This window comes from Leucopleurus acutus (assembly GCF_964270905.1).
Source record: "Leucopleurus acutus genome assembly, chromosome: 16".
NCBI classification, from domain to species: domain Eukaryota; kingdom Metazoa; phylum Chordata; class Mammalia; order Artiodactyla; family Delphinidae; genus Leucopleurus; species Leucopleurus acutus.
The window spans coordinates 4480893-4500094 of record NC_139158.1 but is presented as its reverse complement, the minus strand read 5'-3'; the positions used below and the strand labels follow the sequence as shown (position 1 = coordinate 4500094).

At 51.3% G+C, this 19202-nt stretch overlaps 1 protein-coding gene across 3 annotated transcripts; it reads left to right on the top strand.

Annotated features, from left to right (window-relative positions):
• Positions 1-697: 697 nt before the first annotated feature.
• INTS15 (integrator complex subunit 15) lies at positions 698-14084 on the top strand. 3 transcript variants are annotated; one of them, XM_082856605.1, is made up of 7 exons: positions 814-992; positions 1029-1127; positions 1567-1788; positions 4015-4180; positions 8308-8832; positions 9624-9663; positions 13275-14084. In XM_082856605.1, the coding sequence occupies exons 1-7, from the start codon at positions 936-938 to the stop codon at positions 13474-13476; spliced, it is 1311 nt and encodes a 436-aa protein (XP_082712731.1). In that variant the 5' UTR covers positions 814-935; the 3' UTR covers positions 13477-14084. The 3 variants fall into 3 exon arrangements, with proteins under 3 accessions (XP_082712733.1, XP_082712731.1, XP_082712732.1); XM_082856607.1 differs by having other exon boundaries at positions 698-1127; XM_082856606.1 differs by having other exon boundaries at positions 814-1127; positions 13464-14084.
• The last annotated feature ends 5118 nt before the right edge of the window (positions 14085-19202 follow it).

Here is a 19202-nt window from a genome sequence, read left to right as displayed (position 1 = left end):
CTGTGGCCTCTGGCCTGCCCTCCACTGGCCTCTTGTGGCCACATTCAAGTCATTTCTGCTGTTTTTAAAATCCCAGGCTAGCCCCGCTGTTCATTCATTGCAGAGAGATGAATGCAGGAAAAGAGATTCACAGAAAGTGCTGAGGGTTTTGAGGTCGTAGTGGTCAGGCGCAGGAGACATGATTCCTATGGCCCTCCCAGGCTAGGCGGGGCCCATCTGGAGGGGGCTGGGGAATAGGGACTCGCAGGCAGGCAGGCATCATTTGTCGTCGCAGCCCCGAGTTCAGACTAGATATAGCGTTAAAGATGAACGGCTGGGGCCTGAGCCACGGCCCTGCACCACCACCCTATCCTTGGAAAAGCTCCATGAAATCACATGTGTAGGCTTTGAACGCCGCGCAGAGAAAGCAAGGGGAGCTCCGGGCGGGCCTTGCGGGGCTGGGGGGCGCGCACAAGACCTAGATTGCGTTCTCTGGTGGATGTGGCCCCCAGCTCGGCAGCTCGGGACCCGCTCGGCGGTCGCGGGGCCCAGGGGCGGGGTTCAGGGGCGGGGCCCTTCCGCGCCCGTGGGCCGAGCCGCCAGGAGGCGCCCTCAGGGGGCGGGCCCTCGCCACCGCCTGCGCTTGGCCCTTCCGGGCCGCCGTTGCCGCGGTCGGCGTCTGCCGCCTTTCGACTCCGCGGCATCGGGTTCCCAGGGCTCTTGGTGGCGCCGGAGTCGCACACCCGGGGCGCCCGCTGGCCGCCGGCGGCGGCGGTGGCCCCCTGAGCGGGCCCGAACGGGGAGCGGGGAGCGGGCGGGCGCCGCGGCCCAGGCCCAGGGTCGGCGGGCGGAGGCCGACTCGCGGCCTCTTTGTCTCGGCAGCGGCGGGCGCGCCCGCGGGGCCCGGGGCGGAAGTCCCGCCGCGCTCCCGGCGCCCCGGCCGCAGAGGTGGCACCATGAGCGACATCCGCCACTCGCTCCTGCGCCGCGACGCGCTCAGCGCCGCCAAGGAGGTGCTGTACCACCTGGACATCTACTTCAGCAGCCAGCTGCAGAGCGCGCCGCTGCCCATCGTGGACAAGGGCCCTGTGGAGCTGCTCGAGGAGTTCGTGTTCCAGGTGCCCAAGGAGCGCGGCGCGCAGCCCAAGGTGCGCCGGGTCCGGCTGCCGCGTCCCCGATAAGTAAACTCCGGCTCCTTTTTCCTTCTCGGTGACAAGCGTCGGCCAGACCACAAACGCTCTTCGGATCGGGGGCTCCGTCCTCACCCTTGGCCTTGCTCCTTCAGCAGCGGCCAAAATGCCCGTTTTGCGGGGCTTGTGACAACCATGTCTCAATGGTGTTAAAGGAAGAGACTTTAAAGGCCTGTTACCGAGAATCTCAAACCGCTGTAGGTCATCCTGAGCCCCCTAGGGTGATGCATAATGACGTAGAATGGTATTTCTCGAGATTAACAGTAGAGAGTTCTCCGCGGGACCCGGGCTTTAGGGAGGTGAAAAGTTCCCTGGTGAAACCAGTGTTTTCTGTTTTCTCACTCTGTGAAATTAATAGGCCGAATTTCTCATCGCTTCTCCTGGATTTGTTTTACAGAGATTGAATTCACTTCAGGAGCTCCAACTTCTTGAAATCATGTGCAGTTATTTCCAGGAGCAAACCAAGGACTCTGTCCGGCAGATTATTTTCTCATCCCTTTTCAGCCCCCAAGGGAACAAAGCCGATGACAGCCGAATGAGCTTGTTGGGAAAGCTGGTCTCCATGGCAGTGGCTGTGTGTCGAATCCCAGTGTTGGAATGTGCAGCCTCCTGGCTCCAGGTACGTCTCTAGAGATAGCATCTCTGAGAGTCTCTGAAGAGGTGTTTCGTGTCAGGAAGTTTAATTTAATTGGATTTCTAGAGAGGTCTTTTCCATATGTTATCTCCCTGATGTTCCTGCCCTGTATGCTGATACCCCACACCTGTATATACAGGTGATCACCATTCTTGAGAAAACAGTAGTTTGTAACGGTAAATGAAGGCTCCATCTTCAGAATAAGTGAAAATTAATTTTTCTTAGTTGAAAACAGTAAGGTAGGATTTTGAAAACAGCTATGCATGCAGTCTCAAAGATTGGATTCTTTTTTTTTTTAAGGTCACTGTGTGTCAAACTGTGGCAATGTTTGCTTGTTTTTTATACAGTTAGATCAGTAAACATGGGAGTTGTTCCGGGGTGCCATTTCAAAGCTGATGGCTCTTCTAATGGATATGGACATAGAAGCCTTCTATAATGTTTTTAAATATCTAAAAAAAAAAAAAAGTATTTTCATAGTAGACTTCGTGTTAGATAGTTTTTTGGAAGATCTATTCTGTTTTGCTTTTTCGTTACTCAGTTGTTGAAAAATTCATAATCCACTTAGAGTAATTATTAACTCAAATTTTTGATTAACATCCTCAGCTAAGCTAGCAAAATTTACTACATTCAGTTTTTCAAACCTGCTTCATTCCCAAGGACTTGACATCATTTGGGTTTTTTTCAATTTATTTAAAAGTTTTTCCTGTGATCTTATTTATCTTTAAAATTTGGCTAGTAGGGCTTCCCTGGTGGCGCAGTGGTTGAGAGTCCGCCTGCCGATGCAGGGGACACGGGTTCGTGCCCTGGTCTGGGAGGATCCCATGTGCCGCGGAGCGGCTGGGCCCGTGAGCCAGGGCCGCTGAGCCTGTGCGTCCGGAGCCTGTGCTCCGCAGCGGGAGAGGCCGCAGCAGTGAGAGGCCCGCGTACCGCAAAAAAAAAAAAATTTGGCTAGTAAAAATATATTGTGTTCTTTGTAATACACAGGTAAATCTCAAGGGAATCTGTACCTTAATGGCCACCATTCTGATTTCTGGGACACCTGAATAAATCTTGTGTGTTGTATTTAATGTCAAGATTACCTCTATCCCTTGACAACCTGATGAAGTCAAGTTTAGCATCTTGAAATTCATCATATAATTTTCCATTTATCTCTCATGGTGCTGTTGCGCTGGCATTTTGGCAAAGTGAAAGCAGATGTTAACAACAGGAAAGGGTCTTGTGGCTTGGGTCAGGGTTTGCCACACTGGGGTGTAGGGCTGCAGCTTCCTCCAGAGAAAAGGGTGGAGATGGCTGGTTTGGTGCGTGAATGAACAATCTGGCCTGATGCCTCCTTGCAGTTTGCCCTGCAGGCTGTGTTGTAGCCCTGAAACTGTAGCATCCTGAACAATGGTTAAATGTGGCTACAGATGGGCATCTGAGTGGGAAGGAAAAAGACGGGAGGGTGGTGATGTAGGGTTCAAAATTATTAACGGAATCCGTAATAGGAAAGGACTGTAGGAAAATTTGAGAAAGTACTGCTCTAAATCATGTGATAGTTCACAGGCTCTCCTAAGTCACATCAAAGTGGTACCAACTGGTAATTTTTACCTTTGGAGTCTCACCTGTAGGGTTACAAAAATTGCCGTTTCCTCACTTGAAGTCAGGAATGATTTTTTCTGAAGTGAACTTCAAAGGTCGGCAGGCCTTTCATGTAAAGGGCGAGACAGTAAACATTTTAGGCTTTTCGGGTCATATAATCTCTCTCTTTTTTAAAAAAATATTTGTTTATTTGGCTGCTCCGGGTCTTAGTTGCTGCATGCGGGATCTTTAGTTGCGGCATGCAGGATCTGGTTCCCTGACCAGGGATCGAACCCGGGTCCCCTGTATTGGGAGCGTGGAGTCTTAGCCACTGGACCACCAGGGAAGTCCCTCGGGTCATATGATCTCTGTCACCCCTACTCAGCTGTGCCCTTGTAGTGCAGGAGCAGCCTGAGACAATAGCAAACACATGAGCAGGGCTGTGTTTAAATAAAACTATTTACAGAAAGAGGTGGCAGGGTGGATTTGGTCTGTGGGCTTTCATTTGCCAATCTCTGCTTCAAAGTAAGCTGTTAACGTCTTCTTCCCCTCTTGGAAGGCTTTCTGCCAGTTCTGATCTTCACCACGTGTACATAGTTGCTAGTCTTCTGGCTCACGACACCTGTAGTTACGTGGACTGTGGCTTCTTTCCAGCGGACGCCTGTGGTCTACTGTGTGCGGTTAGCCAGGGCCCTCGTGGATGACTACTGCTGTCTGGTGCCGGGATCCGTTCAGACGCTGAAGCAGATATTCAGTGCCAGCCCTCGCTTCTGCTGCCAGTTCATAACCTCAGTCACTGCGCTGTATGACCTGTCGTCAGGTAAACTTTAAGCAGATTGTTACCCTTAAGGAGGCTTCAGCCGATTGCTAGTTGTATTTGCACTGAACACCCAGCCAGCGGATGGCCTTTTTTTTTTTTTTCTCTCTCTCTGAAATGTGTATTTTATTTCAGGCTGAAAGCTAAAGGGATGGGCCACCTGCACCTCTGGAATTTGCTAGCAGGGAACTTTCCTTAGTGAGTCCCATTTGCCTGACTCAGAATGGTCCGGGTGGCAGACAGCTAATAAGGAAGGGTCTGGTGTGTGGGACAGATGTGGCTTTCTCCCCAGACATGACCTGCTTTTTTTTTTTTTGTGGAACACACCACTCAGCATGTGTGGTCTTAGTTCCCCAAGCAGGGACTGAACCTGTGGTCCCTGCATTGGAAGCACAGCATCCTAACCAGTGGGCCACCGGGGAAGTCCCCATGCCTTGCTTTTTTATTCCCGACTTTTTATTTTGAAAAATTGCAAAACTTCAGGAAAGCTGCAAGAATGTTACAACAAAGGTTTGTGTATCTCTCACCGAGGTTCACCAGTTATTAACATTTGCCATATATTCTTTTTTTTCTCTTTTCCTTTTGCTCTCTCTTTCTTTCCCCTTCTCTCCACATACACACTCACAAGTATTTTTTTCCTGAACCCTTGAGCTTGTTGCCAGTGTCAGGTACCAAGTACTTAAATGTGTATCTAAGAACAAGAACATTCCCTTACACAAACATGATATCATTATCACATGTAAGAAATTAAATACTGACAGAATACTTTTATCGCATATATTTAGCTGTTGTTCAGATTTCCTTGATCGTCTCAATAATGTCTTTTATAGCCTTTTTCCCCCCTTTTGAGGGACCAGGAGAATTCGGGATCCAGTCAAGGCTCATACATGGTTGTTACATCACTTTGGTCCTTTTAAAATAGTTCCCACACAGACATAGAGAATGGAATTGAGGACACGGGGAGGGGGAAGGGGAAGCTGGGACGAGGTGAGAGAGTGGCATGGACGTATGTGCACTACCAAATGTAAAACAGATAGGTAGTGGGAAGCAGCTGCATAGCACAGGGAGATCAGCTCGGTGCTTTGTGACCACCTAGAGGGGTGGGATAGGGAGGGTGGGAGGGAGATGCAAGAGTAAGGAGATATGGGGATATATGTATACATACAGCTGATTCACTTTGTTATACAGCAGAAACTAACACACCATTGTAAAGCAATTATACTCCAATAAAGAGGTTAAAAACAAAAATAAAACAGTTCCCAGCCTTTAAAAAAATCTCTATGATATTGACATTTTTTGAGAGCTCAGGCCTGTTGTTTTGCAAAATGTCCCTCAATTTAGTTTTGTCTGTTTCCTTATGAAAGGTTCAAGTTAAACATTTGTGGCAACAATATTACCCAGGCCGTGATGTGTCCTTCCTGCGCCGGGAGGCAAGCATGTCTGTTGGCCTGTGGGTGATGTTCTGAGACTTCCTTAGCAAGGTACCAGGAGAGGGCCTCAGGGAGGCCATTAGATGGCATTTGACTTCAGCTGGGAGAAGCCCACGGCTGTTGTCCCTGTCCAGCAGCAGAGCCCTCTGGACCCCCCATAAAGAAAACCAAGAGAAGTTGACCAGCTCTGGTTGAATTGTGGCAGGGGTCTCAGACCCCACCCACTGGGCCCTGCTGCCCACTTTCCTCCCCCAGGAGTGGGTTCCAAGGAACATGGATTGACAAGCACTGAGTCCTTCTACATCTGTGTCCTTGAATGACCCCCACAGCCCTCGTGGCCCCTGGCTAGGGCTGCTGCCCTCGCTTTGCATCTGGGGAAGGTACAGGCCTCGCCCTCGTGAACAGCTTTCTCTGCAGAGGCAGACCCGAAGCCCGCTGTTCTAGTTCAGGTTCCTCCTCTGCCCTCAGCTCTGGCCGCTCAGAGGGCTGGCAGGTAGCCTCTTTCTTCTCCTGGTCTAATAGCGAACCCAGCTGCTGGAAAGCCTTAGCAGCATTCTCCACTTTTGTTCAGTCCAGCATTGGTCTCCTGCCAGCACCCTGATTGTATTTGATTCTCCTTTTATCTGTAACTCTCTTCCTTGCCGTTAGACTTTTGAGTTCTCTTGAGAAAGTTCGCACGGACCTACCATGAACGTTTAAGTGCGTATCACACCCGCGTGTAATTGCATACTTGGCTTTCATCGCTGCGTGCCGCTCGCTGGGATGGGTGGCAGGGCTTGTGGGTGCCCCGCTGCTGGGGTGGAGTCTTCCCTGGCGCTCTCCTAAGAGTCTTCTCAAGAGCTCTTAATAGCTAGACACTGTATTTAGGCCTTTTGTGTTCCCACAGGAAGGATTTGCAGCATCGTAGTTGCTCTTTCAAGTCATCGGTTATTCCAGGGCAACAAGGACAGAAATTGGCCTTAACATCGGGAATGGATTCATTAACATATGGAGAAGGAAATAATGTTCAGAAAATAACACTAACGTTCTAGGATGGACATGAGACGTGGTATTTTTCTCTTAAGTCAGTTTGCCAGTCTGACATGTCAAGTCTTTTCTTTAAACCACTCTGTCGAGGTAGGATTGACAGAGAGAGAGCCATGTATTTATACGTACAATTGGATGAGGTTGGAGATATGGAAATCCCTGGCTCCATAGTGGTGGCCCAGAGGGTGGGCCTGAGTCCGCTGGCAGCAGGGTGCTTGCCGCTGCTCTTGGTACTGTGGCTGACGGGCGTCTGTGCCTCCGAAGCTGTGAAACGGAAGGGGCTTACCTAACCAAACAGAACACCCTCTTGCCCCATTGTCACAGGGAACCTGGGTCTCTGCATACGAAGGTTGTGGAGATTATTCACGCAAGTACACACGCTCACGTGTACTCACCGAGCACATGTGTACACAGCATATGTGCATATGCCACCTTCAGGCTCCGGAGATGCCCCAGCTACACGTGTCGGGCGGGGGAGGGGCTGGGTTGCTGGAGGAGCAGGCCTGAGACTGGCGTGTCCCAGACAGAAACGTTTCGGGGAGTCAAGGGGCCGGACACAGGGTCACCACTGTTTATTTTGCCAAGTAAAGGTCATAGACGACAACTCCCTCTTGTCACCGTCATTTCGTAGCAGAAGGGAAGGGCGTGGGTCAGCCCCCAAGCAGTAGACCGTCCCAGGGGAAAGGCCGGTGTCTCCTGAGGAAGAGCAGTTGGAGACTTCACACCAACACGGGGCTCACTCTGCCCCTCGGTCTCTCTTCTCATGCTTGGCTCTGGACCTCAGCAGCCCGGAAGGGGCTCCGTCATCCCCAGCTTCATGAGCTGAGGTGTGCACAGCCCTAGAGGCAGGAGGCTGGGGACCGGCTCCCACACACACACAGCCTAAGGGCAGTGTCCGCTGACCCCAGGTTGGGCGGTGTAGCCTAGTGGTAAGAGCTGGGCCACCTGGGGTCGGATCTGGGCCCACCACGTAGTTTTAATGAGTCTGGAGAAAATGATTTAACATCTCTGTGCCTCAGTTTCCTCATCCTCTATATAATAGATGGTTTGTTTGAGGATTAAGTGAGTTCATCTGTGGTAAGACTTAGCCCGGTGCCTGGCACGTCATAAACTCAGAATAAATATCAACTTTTGTCTTTAAAGTTACTGTTCTCTGTCTTGCCATAGAATGTACTAGATCTCAGGACTCCCAGGAGGCCAGGCCTTGCTTAGAGGTTCCAGGTTTGGGGCTGGGATGGCTCCTGGCAGCGGACAGATCGTTGTCTGGACTTTGAGCTGCTCCCTGACGGCCCCCGTAGCTGTCACCGTACCACTGAGGGGACACCAAACACAGGGATGAAACCTACTCGCAAGGGAAGGGATGAAGTGTGGTGGTGGTAGTTCTGGACGTAGATAGTGGACTTTTATTTAAATTGACACGTAGGATCACAAGGCATAATGGAGTTCTCGGGAATTGTTGGTTTAATGTGTTGAGCCCAACCATGGCCAGGCCTTCCTGAGTCGGATGAGAGCCCAGCCCTCTCGGAGGGGACTTTCCAGGAAAGGAGACAGAGGGTAGGTGAGGACAGAGGTGCGTCGTCCAGATGTCGGGTGATGAGTACTGTGAGCTTGAAGGTCTGTCTGTCCCTGTCTCCTGTCCGTGGGGCTGAAGACCCTTCTGACTTTGTTTTGCAGACGATCTCATCCCACCGTTGGACTTGCTTGAGATGATTGTCAACTGGATTTTTGAGGACCCGAGGTTGATTCTCATCACTTTTTTAAATACTCCAATCGCAGCCAATCTCCCAATAGGATTTTTAGAGCTCACCCCGCTCACTGGATTGATCCGCTGGTGTGTGAAGGCCCCTCTGGCTTATAAAAGGAAGAAGAAGCCCCCCTTAGCCAATGGCCCCGTCACTGCCAAAGTCACCAAGGACTCAGGGGGGACGGACAGAGATTCCCACCTCTTGTACTCAAAGCTCCACCTCAGCGTCCTGCAGGTCCTCATGATGCTCCAGGTGCACTTGACTGAGAAGAACCTGTACGGCCGCCTGGGGCTCATCCTGTTTGACCACATGGTCCCGCTGGTGGAGGAGATCAACAGATTGGCGGATGAACTGAACCCCCTCAACGCCTCCCAGGAGATCGAGCTCTCCCTGGACCGGCTGGCACAGGCTCTGCAGGTGGCCATGGCCTCTGGAGCCCTGCTGTGCACGAGAGGTGGGTGACTGCCTGCCCAGGCCTCCCGGGGGTGGGTCACCACCACCCGCCGGAAAGAAAATCGGGTTCCTGGACAAGGGCTGTTTTCCGCTTTTAGGACTTCTTTCCTCTCAGTGAACGCAGGGTAGGTGGGCGGAAGTTGCAGGACGTGCCCAGGTAGAATCCTGTGGCCGTGGCATCTGGGTGTCTCCTGGCTGTTTTGCCCAGGCCTGGGGATGCCTCCAGAGCACAGATAATAATGGCTTAATCTCCTTCCTCTTAGGGAATCTTTTCTTTTTCTGCAGTTCTTTTGCATTGCAGCATAATTTACGTACAATGAAATGCACCTGTTTAAGTGCAGGAACCATTCCCATCACCTGTTCAGAGGGCTCCTTAATTCTGCATTTCAGTGCTTGAACTCGCCCAGAAGAATGATCTGATGCTAATGACACACTTCTGTTTGCTCTTTGACTGCTGGCTCACAGACGTTGCCTGAGGCCCACGCAGTCGTCCCTGGAGATGGGTTTCCCTCTTATCTCGCTCTTAGCCTTGGGCGTCTGATCTGTTGTCTCTGGGCCTTTTCCCAGCCATCTGACAAATTACCAGTAGAGCTGCCCCCTTTCCTAAGTGATGTCTTCTGTTGAGGGCGTGTGTTAAAGCAAAAATGGAAGAAAAAGAGCCCCGCTTCTAAATGGTGCTAGGAAGGTGAGCATGAGGTACTGTTACTGTCTCGCTGGCATCCTTGAACATCAGCAAACCTCTCGCCTCGTCATCTCCAGGCGTTCCTTAATTCTGTGTCTCCTTCATTTCAGATGACCTGAGAACCTTGTGCTCCCGGCTGCCCCATAATAAGTAAGTATCCTCCCAAGACTTCTAGCTGGGCGGGGGCGGGGGTGGGGGCGGGGGCGGGCCCCTTGTCCTGGCTTCTTGGGGAGAGCTGGTTTGCAGCGTCTAGAGCGTCTGTGAATAAGGGGCCCCCCAGAACCTGACAGTAAGTGGGGGAATGGATGTGATAGCATAACACAGGAGAGGAGGCCCGAGCAGGGAGGCCATCAACGAGGTAAGAAAAGTGGGCGTCAAGGGAGAAGCCGCAGCGAACTCGGGGGCCTTTACTGCTCACTAAGCGTGCGTGTGGGTCGTGGTGATGGCATGTGCTGTGGCGACATCGATCGCACAGCCCTCACGGAAGGAAGTACTGTGTCGGTTAGGCCAGCGCCTTGGTCTCGGGTGGCACAGACCGGGTTCTGAGCGTGGTTCTGTCTGTGGTTTGCTGTGACGCCGGGGCTGACTCTTTTGCCTTGGCTTCCCCCCTTGTAAAATGGGGACCGTAATTCACCTGCCTCCCAGGGTTGTAGTGAGGTGTAAATGAGGTGGTGTTTGCAAAGTTGTTTGTCCACAGCACACGGGAGTCTCTCCGTAAGTGGTCGTTATTGTCCTAATGTAGGGGGAAGCAGTGGTAATAGTGGTGAAAAGCAGGAACTGTGTGGTCCTAACAGCTTCTGGTGAGAATTCCACCCCTACTACTTCCTATCTGTAAGACCTTGGGCAAGTTCCCACTACCCCTGTTTTCTCTATAAAATCAAGAAAACAATAGTACCTGCCTCAGGTCCCCCTGCCTCCCCCGCCCTGCTCCCCTCACAGGAGTTTTGTGAGGATTAATTGAGTAAAAACATAGAAAGCAATTAGAATGGTACTTGACATGTAAATAACCTAAGAAGTGTTAGCTACTGTGACTTTTACTGTTATTTGTGTAACAGGAGTTTCTCTTAATCGAGTTAATTTCACTGAAGTTAAGAAGCAAAAAGCTATCTGCACAAAAATGTTTCATGCAAAGGCAGTCTTATCAGTAGCAAAAAGTCAGAAACAAGCTAACCATCCCATAGCTTGGGGATACTTAGTAAGTTAGTGATGATACATCAGGAGGATGGAACATTGTGTGTCCACTAAAAACAGTAATTGTGGCCACCCTGTGAGGAGATGTTTATCCTTGAAGGCAGAACTGCCCTGCTGCCTGCTGTGTGCACCTGGGCACGGTTTACAGGAATGAAAGCAGCCAAGTTCCTTCTTCAGAGGGTCGCACTGGTTTCTAAGGTGGATAGTGGGGCTCCAGGGCTGGCGTTGGCAGGCAGTGCGGGCAGAGGGTGAGCAAAAGCCCACTGGGCCCCTCGGCACCGTGCGTGCTCCCAGCCGCCCAGGGCCTGACCCGCCAGCCCTGCCGGGGCCCGGCAGTGGGGCAGGTGTGGCAGGCTGAGCAAAGGCTTAATTTGAGGCCAGAAGATGGGCCAGATGCTACTTCCCGGGCTGACAGGAGAGGAGCTGCGGCCAGAGGGCCGGGAGCTTGCTGTCGGGCCCTAAGGGGCAGGTAGCTCCAGGCAGGCATCTGGGTGGTTAAACGGGGGTTTCTGGAGCAACAAAACGGCCCACCTTGAGAAGTGACATCGGCAGGGTGGACAGCTTGTCCAGAGGCCACCTCGCCCTCGGGAGCCCACACTGTTCCTTTGTCTCCCTCCCTCCGTCCCTTCCTTCTTTCCTTTCTTCCCTCCAAGAAAGTCTCCTGCGTCTGAGGACATCGCCAGTGCACGCGGCACCTCTTCACCTCCTCGCACTAATCCCTTTGCAACCTTTTCCTTCTTTGTGCACAGCTTTTATGTAATGTTTAATGTTTTCAGGGCATTAAAATGAGATAGGGTATGAATCGTTTATCATCTCAGTGTTACAACTAGGGGTCCCCGTGGGAATCCTCTGGAACTTCTAACAGCCCCGAGGGACCCCCCCCCCCCAGGGGCCTGTAGCTGCCGCTCCGACGTACAGCCCTGGGCCCCAGTCCCCCGGGGGCAGCCTGACACTGACATGGGGAGAGAGTGGCCCACAGTCGCTTGGACTACCTCTTTGATTTCTGATTGTTCCGTTTGTGTTAATTGTCTTCTGGACTAGACCAGAAACTTCCTGAAACCCCTTCTCTCTGTGGCAGGGTGTGCAGGTTCAAACGAGCATGTGACCGACGTTTTGCCTCCGCAGTGTATTCCCTGCTTAGACTTACTGCTTAGTTTCCTTGAATTTCTTACCCAGAGTTATTAAACCGTAGTAGTTATTAAAACGTAGTGAAGAGAGTCAGAAGAGCTTCAAGCCACTAAAAGGCACCAGATTTCTTCACACCTGGGTTTACTGCCTGAGCCCCTCCTGGGGGCCCAGGGTACCAGACTTTGTACTTGGCGGGTGGGAGAGAGTGAGGGTCACTCTGCCAAAGACCTAGGCCCGCCCCCCGCTTCATCTCAGAGCTCCAGGAAGCAGCCAACCGTAGTCAGTCGCCCAAGGGTGAAGTGGCCCGTCGGGGTGGGCTTTCGCTGGGCCAAGCAGGACAGCATGCAGGGAAGGTGTGGCCTCGTGGGACCGGGAAGCTGAGGGGCAGGTGGTGGGCAAGAACGGGACCTGGCAGGCGGGGTTTGGTGGTGTGGAGGGACAGTGTACACACTCGAGAGACAGGACCCAGCCGGAGCCACGGCCCTGGGTGAGGCCGGGAGAGCAAAGCACAGAGGCCGGGGGATCCCGGGGGAGGGCAGGGCTGGGGAGGGGCCCTCTGTCCTGAAGGGGCGTAACCGGGGGACTTGGTTATTTCAGGCTGAGTCCGGACAAGCTAGAGGTGGAGAGAAAGTTAGGACGCTCTGCTGATCGTGCTGAGAGGGGAGGGTGGCATTAGATAGGATGAGACTAATGAGAGGAAGCTCTTCAAGGGGTCTCAGAAGGGACCAGCACAGGAGGCGACATTGAATTCAGGAGCAGGGAGGACTTCCTGGAGGCAGAGGCTGTTGAAGTGCTGAACCACAGAGAGCGGAGCGCAGGCCAGGGTGGGAGGGGGTTGGGGAGGGGAGTGGGGCAGGAGGGGGCCCTGAGAGTGGGTGAGGGCTGGGTCCAGGCCGGGGCCATTCCTGAGGACTCCGGACGTCAGGGTCATGTGAAAAGCCACCTTCTGTGTGGCTTTGCTTGGAATTCAGTTAGGACTCGGTCACCAGGAGTGACTTGGAGAACGTGGCCCTCTGTCCTGTTTGCTGTGGCTCCTCAGTCACAGCCCCCGAAGGTGTGGACAGGTGAGGCTGACACCAGTGCACACCTGCACGGTCCCCAAGCCACAGATGCCAAGGCTGTGTCGGAGCTTCTGTGGACTACAGGCCCCCTCCCTCCCTCCCTCCCCATCGCTGCCGGCAGGATCCCGGCTTTGCCCACCACGGCCCCTCGCCTCTCCAGGCCCCAGTCTGTCAATACATCCCGCTGCCTCCAGGTCACCCCCATCCTGCTACCCAGCCATGAGCCACCCTTCATCCTCCCTGGAAACTTGGTGTCTGTTCCGGCACAGGAGCAAGGACCACCACGGCAGCCTAGCCTGCCCCCCACCCATAGCGCCACGGGTTGGGCGGCTGCCACCATTGGCACCGTTGGCATCCTAACCCTTCTCCTTGTGTTTGCAGCCTTCTCCAGCTGGTGATCTCGGGCCCCGTGCCGCAGTCGCCGCACGCGGCGCTCCCTCCCGGGTTCTACCCTCACATCCACACACCCCCGCTGGGCTACGGGGCTGTGCCGGCCCACCCTGCCGCCCACCCTGCCCTGCCCACGCACCCCGGGCACACCTTCATCTCAGGCATGACCTTCCCGTTCAGGCCCATCCGCTAGGCTGGCCCCCGCGAACCGCTGAGTGGCACCGTGCCTTCCATGCCTGGTTGGAGGAAGCCTTCCCAGGAAAGGACGACCGATCCATAGGAGAGGGCTCGGGGGGCAGCCGGGCGGCCCCTCCTCGCTGCAGAACCACAGAACCGGGTCGGTGCGGAAGTTCTGCGACGTCGCCGTCCAGGCACCTCCTACCCGTCTCATTCGTAAAAGTCCAGATGGGATCGATGTAAGGAAACGTCCAGCCCTCTGCGGAGCGATGCGGGCATCTTTAAAAGCTGCCAGGGCTGTGAACCTGTGGTCTGGGGTGTCACTGCAGACACACGCCCTGAGCCTGTGCTGTCGGAGCACTGGTGGAGGAGCAGCGTGTGCGAGTCCACGTGTCTGGCCTCCCTCCTTGTGGACGGGCTGTGTCCCGCCAGGAGCACAAGGCACTCCCATGGCTCCGGGAGCGCAAGGCTGAACCGCCGGCATGGCAAGCTCTCACCCAGCACTTGGTCCCCACGGGTCGGGGGAACCTGTGAGCGTGGCCCCCATCAGTAGGGAAAGGAACGTCTCTGTTTTATTGGGGTCTCTAAGTTTTCCTTCCATATGTTCAAATAAATTTTTTCTAAACAGTTTCATAGACTTTATGGCCTGTATTTTAAAAACTTAGTAGCTGTGAGCCTCGGAGATGTCCTCCCCAGTCCGCAGTGATCCTGGTGAGAAGATTGGATACAATTGTAGGCGCTCCTTCTGGCAGAAACGCTGCAGGCGCTCCCCGCACCCTGTGCAGGGCACCCAGGGTCTGTCTGCTTCAGTTACGGCTCCTTTCTTCCTTCAGGAACAAAACTCAGGCCTCAGGAGTTGTCTCCAGCACGCGGTTGGAAGGTATCTGCTCGGAGTTCTCACTTAGTGGTTTGGGGAGGAAGGAAAGATAACCAGTAACCCCATGGCTGGGCTCCCCTAGGCTGAGCGTGAGGAACGAGAGGCGGTTACAGCAAACAGTGAGCTTGGAGGACCAAGATTAACTCGGGGTAAAATGTAACCTTGCCGTTGTTTACCCTGCTGCTGCTGAAGTCCGTGCCCTGGAAGACCAGACGAGAGAGAGAGAGAGAGAGAGAGAGAGAGCCATACTTGGCCTCCAGGGTCCGTGACCAGGGTGCTTTCTCAGGGACACGAGCTCGTGGTCTTCCGTGGGCCCCGGGAGTGCTCACCGCTGCCCCAGCCGGTGTGTAGGAACCAGCCTGCAAGTGACGCCTATCAGGACCCTGCTTTTAGGTTGCTTTTGAGAGCCGTGAACTAGAGAGGAAATTACCTTTTCTTTGAGTTTGATTTCATTGTCCCTGTGTTTCCTGTTGCCTGTATAAATCTGCTGATGTCAGGGCAGGAGCCAAAGTCAAGTCTCTGCTTCCATCTCTCTTGGTGGGACTCATCCACGGAACTAAGGAGAGTAGCACTTGCTGGTTCTTCGTGTTCAACTCTGGTACCAAGTGTTTCTGCAAAGGGTGGAAAAGGAGCTCTCACACTGCTTCCTGGCTGGAGAGGGTCTCTAAACCTGGCTCTGTCTCGGAAGGTGGTTGTCACCATCCGTGTCCAGGGCTAGATAGTCTTAGCTCCTCTCAGACCCGAGGTGGTTTTTGCCAAAATAAAAATAAAAAGAAGGGTAAAATGTAGGAAATAAAGCCACTAGAGCCACAGACTTCCTTTGTGGTATTTTTAGCAGAATGTGGTCAGTTAAGTCAGCATATTAAAAACGATGGCCCTCCTGTTACGCTGTTATGTGCGGGCGCTTGCTAAGTGTTTTACATCCATTAAAAACTGACATGTGAGAAAATACTAGGCAACATATGAAATAAAGTGTATCTACCCAGAGTGTATAAAGAAACTACACATTAATCCAAAGACATTCCAGTTTTAAAACTGAGTGAAGGACATAAACAGAAAATTCATAGAAGAGAAAATACAAATGGCCAATAAATAAGAAAGGATTCTAAAAGTGGTAACCAGGGAAATATAAATTAAAGTGAAATGCCATAGAAAGTGTCGCTCAAGGTGTGGGGAGAGAAGGATTGCGGTTTGTGGTAGAGTGAATCAGTTTAGCTGCTCTGGAGAAATTAGAAGATAAGATGGTTCTGTGGTCCAGCAATACTAGAAAGAGATGTACAAGGGTGTTCAGGGCTGTATTGTCTGTTTCCTAAGTAATGGTTTTATGGGCAGGTAATTCACATACCCAGTTCACTAATTTAAAGGGTACAATTCAGTGGTTTTCAGTTTATTTACAGAGCTGTGCAACCATCACCACTATCTGTCTTAGGACATTTCACCGTCCGAAAAAGAAGCCCTGCAACGATTACCAGTCACTGACCCCCTCCTCCCAGCACTTGGCAACAACTAGTCTACTTTCTGTCTTCATAGATTTGCCTTTTCTGGACGTTTCATATAAATGGAATCATACGGTATATGTTCTTTTGTGACTGGCATATTTCAGTTAACATAATGTGTTCAAAGTTCATCCGTACTGTAAAGTGTCAGTTCTTGATTCCTTTCTATGGCCAAATAATATTCCATTGTATGGATGGACCACATTTTGTTTATCCATTTATTAGTTGATGGACATTTGAACCCTTTGGCTCTTATGAATATTGCTGCTGTGAACATTTGTGTACAAGGTTTCCTGTGAACATGTTTTTGATTCCTTTGGAGAGAAAGGTATACGTATATATACACATACACATGTATATGGAAATGCTGGGTGCAGTATTTCTTTAATAAGGAAGATCCAGACACACCTCTAATAGGCATCAATAGAGGACTGTCTGACTAGGTGCTGTAAACTTGGACGTCTCTAGGGACCAGGCAGGTGATGTCAAGGGATGAAGCTTCCAGAATCAGACCCCAGCGGGGACTGGGTTCCGCGCTAAACTAGAGAACACCTAGAGCTGGTCGTTGCCAGACCTGGTCGCTTGGGCCAAGGGAACGTTGCCAGGACTTCTGAGTTTTCACGGAAGATGGAAATACGACTTTTCATGTTGCGTTTTCTTAATTTAAAAACCACATTTGGAAACCAGTCTCCGCTGTTAGAAGTCAAGATGGTGGGGGAGGCTGGGTCGTGACTAGTAGAGGCTGGTGCCACAGGTTTGTGCACTTCTCCATATGTCGTTATCCTTTGATAACAAGTGCCTCCCCCCAAAACCCCAAATACCATGTGGGCTGACCACGACAGAGTCTTAAACCAGATTTGACCCAGAGGTTTCCTGTTTCTGCCCCTTGGGCTCCTGATATGGAAAGTTCCTCGAGAAGTATTTGCCAAGTGAAAGCTTGGATAGCATTACGAAGAGTGTAATGCCCAAAGCCATGTATGTAAAAAATAAAAAGACAAGGTGATACTGCAGCTTTCCCACAGGTATACGTGGATGTGTATGTACATGTGTTTAAAAATGGTATACACCGGGCTTCCCTGGTGGCGCAGTGGTTGAGAGTCCGCCTGCCGATGCAGGGGACACAGGTTCGTGCCCCGGTCCCGGAGGATCCCACATGCCGCGGAGCGGATGGGCCCGTGAGCCATGGCCGCTGAGCCTGCGTGTCCGGAGCCTGTGCTCCGCAACAGGAGAGGCCACAGCAGTGAGAGGCCCGCGTACAGCAAAACAAACAAACAAACAAACAAACAAAATGGTATACACCAAACTGAAAACAGTGGAAACCTCTGGGGAGGGTACTAGAAATGGGGTGACGGCCAAAGGAGACCTTTCCTTCTCTGTACAGTTTTAAAGTTTCATTTTATTTTTTAATTCTTAATTAAAAAAAAATAGTCTGGGGACTTCCATGGTGGCGCAGTAGTTAAGAATCTGCCTGCCAATGCAGGGGACACGGGTTCCAGCCCTGGTCTGGGAAGATCCCACATGCCGCGGAGCAACTAAGCCCGTGTGCCACAACTACTGAGCCTGCGCTCTAGAGCCCATGAGCCACAACTACTGAGCCCACGTGCCAAAACTACTGAAGCCCACACGCCTAGAGCCTGTGCTCCACAACAAGAGAAGTCACCGCAATGAGAAGCCTGCGCACCACAAGGAAGAGTAGCCCCCACTCACCGCAACTAGAGAAAGCCCGCGTGCAGCAACGAAGACCCAACGTAGCCATAAACAAACAAACAAACAAAACATTCTGAGTCATAATAAAAGACAAGACTTGAATCAGCCCCTGACTACTATAAGTAAGAGAAGCCGGCGTCTGGTATATGTCCTAGCCAGTACTGCACGTTTTACATTTTTATAAGGATGATGTATTCACATGTTACTTGTCTAATTAAAAGATAATTTTCTAAGGGAATTTTAGGACTTCGATTTCTGGTAGTGATGGGCTAGATTTTTCAGACCAACCCTTTTACTTTAAATTAAAATGCTGGATAAAATACAGAAGTCTATTGATGAGCCCACAGGTTGCAAAGAACATCCAGGTCGGGTGCCAAGGGAAAGCAGGTAAGGTGCGCTAAGACACTTTTGCCCTGAGGGCCTCAAGGGTTAAGGGCTCAAAGTGGCGGTCTACTAGGAGACCCTCTCTCGATTTTGCTGGAACCCCCAGGGCTGTACCTTCAGTAAGAACAGAAGACAGCATGGAAGGTTTCCCTGGTGCTGAGCAGAGCCTGAGAAAAACCAAAGGAAAGTCTGGTTCCTGAGAAGTGAGGGACAGGGGTGGGTCCTCACCCTGGTTGACAGCACTGGTTACCCCAGGGCACATCCCACTGTGACCTCAGTCCGTGGGGGTCCTAGACTTGTAGTCCTCCCGGGTACCTGGCAGGAGCAAACACACATCCTCTGGAGGAAAGTCATTCATCCTAGGCTCAGCCCACAAATGACTGTCCAAGGAGAACGACTGATAAACAATGAGAAGTGAACCCGGTGCCAAGAGTGGGAACCAGCAGAAAGTCTTCCAGTGTCACAGTTGTCAGAGTCGGACTAAAACAGTCATGTTTAAAGGAATAAAAGATGAATGTGACACTATCTCCAGGGAAAAAGAGATTGTGAATTACCTAGCAGATTAAAAAAAAAAAAGCTGGCTAGAACTTCAAGAAATGAAAAGTAGAATCACCTACTGAATTCAGTGGAGCTGGTGGGGATGCAAAATGGTGTAACCCCTTTGGAAAGAAACCTGGCAATATTTAGCAGAATTATATATGTGTTTGCCCTTTGACCCAGGAACCTCCTTTTAGTTCCAATGGCAAAAATAGGAAATAATACACATACAGGTCGTTTCATTGCAGCATTACGTATAATAGCAAAAGATCAAAAACTTCCTTTGAGTCTATCAACATGTTTTTTTATCCACATGGAAGAGTATTATGCTACTGTTGTTTGGATTTTGTTTTTAAGATATTCTGCCAGGGAGTGACTGCTAGGATTTACTAAGTTAAAAGAAAAAAGCAAGGCGCAGAAAAGTGTGTATAGTGTGCTACCTTTTGCAAAAGGAAGGAGGTGGGGAAATAGAAATTGAAATGAAGGAAGGATAAAGGAAAAACTAATAGTAGCTTAGGGGAAGGGGGAGCAGCAGAGTGAAGTGATAGGAATGGAAACGAGGCTGCTGAATGTACCTTGTTTTGTAGTTTTGACTTTGGGACCATGTAAATGTGTAACTTCATTAAATCAGACAGAAACACAAAGCAAACTGAAGCAGGTGAAATTCACTTGGTATCCGAATCGGTAGCATAAAACCACACAGAAAATAAAATTTCCAGTTTCTTTAAAATACAGTATTTT

What these genes read in the sequence shown, in the direction of transcription:
- INTS15 (XM_082856607.1), top strand. Translation starts at nt 936, where the DNA reads ATGAGCGACATCCGCCACTCGCTCCTGCGCCGCGACGCGCTCAGCGCC. An exon ending in AGCGCGGCGCGCAGCCCAAG is followed by an intron (nt 1,128 to 1,566) that starts GTGCGCCGGGTC and finishes TTTGTTTTACAG; the next exon opens with AGATTGAATTCACTTCAGGA. An exon ending in GTGCAGCCTCCTGGCTCCAG is followed by an intron (nt 1,789 to 4,014) that starts GTACGTCTCTAG and finishes GCTTCTTTCCAG; the next exon opens with CGGACGCCTGTGGTCTACTG.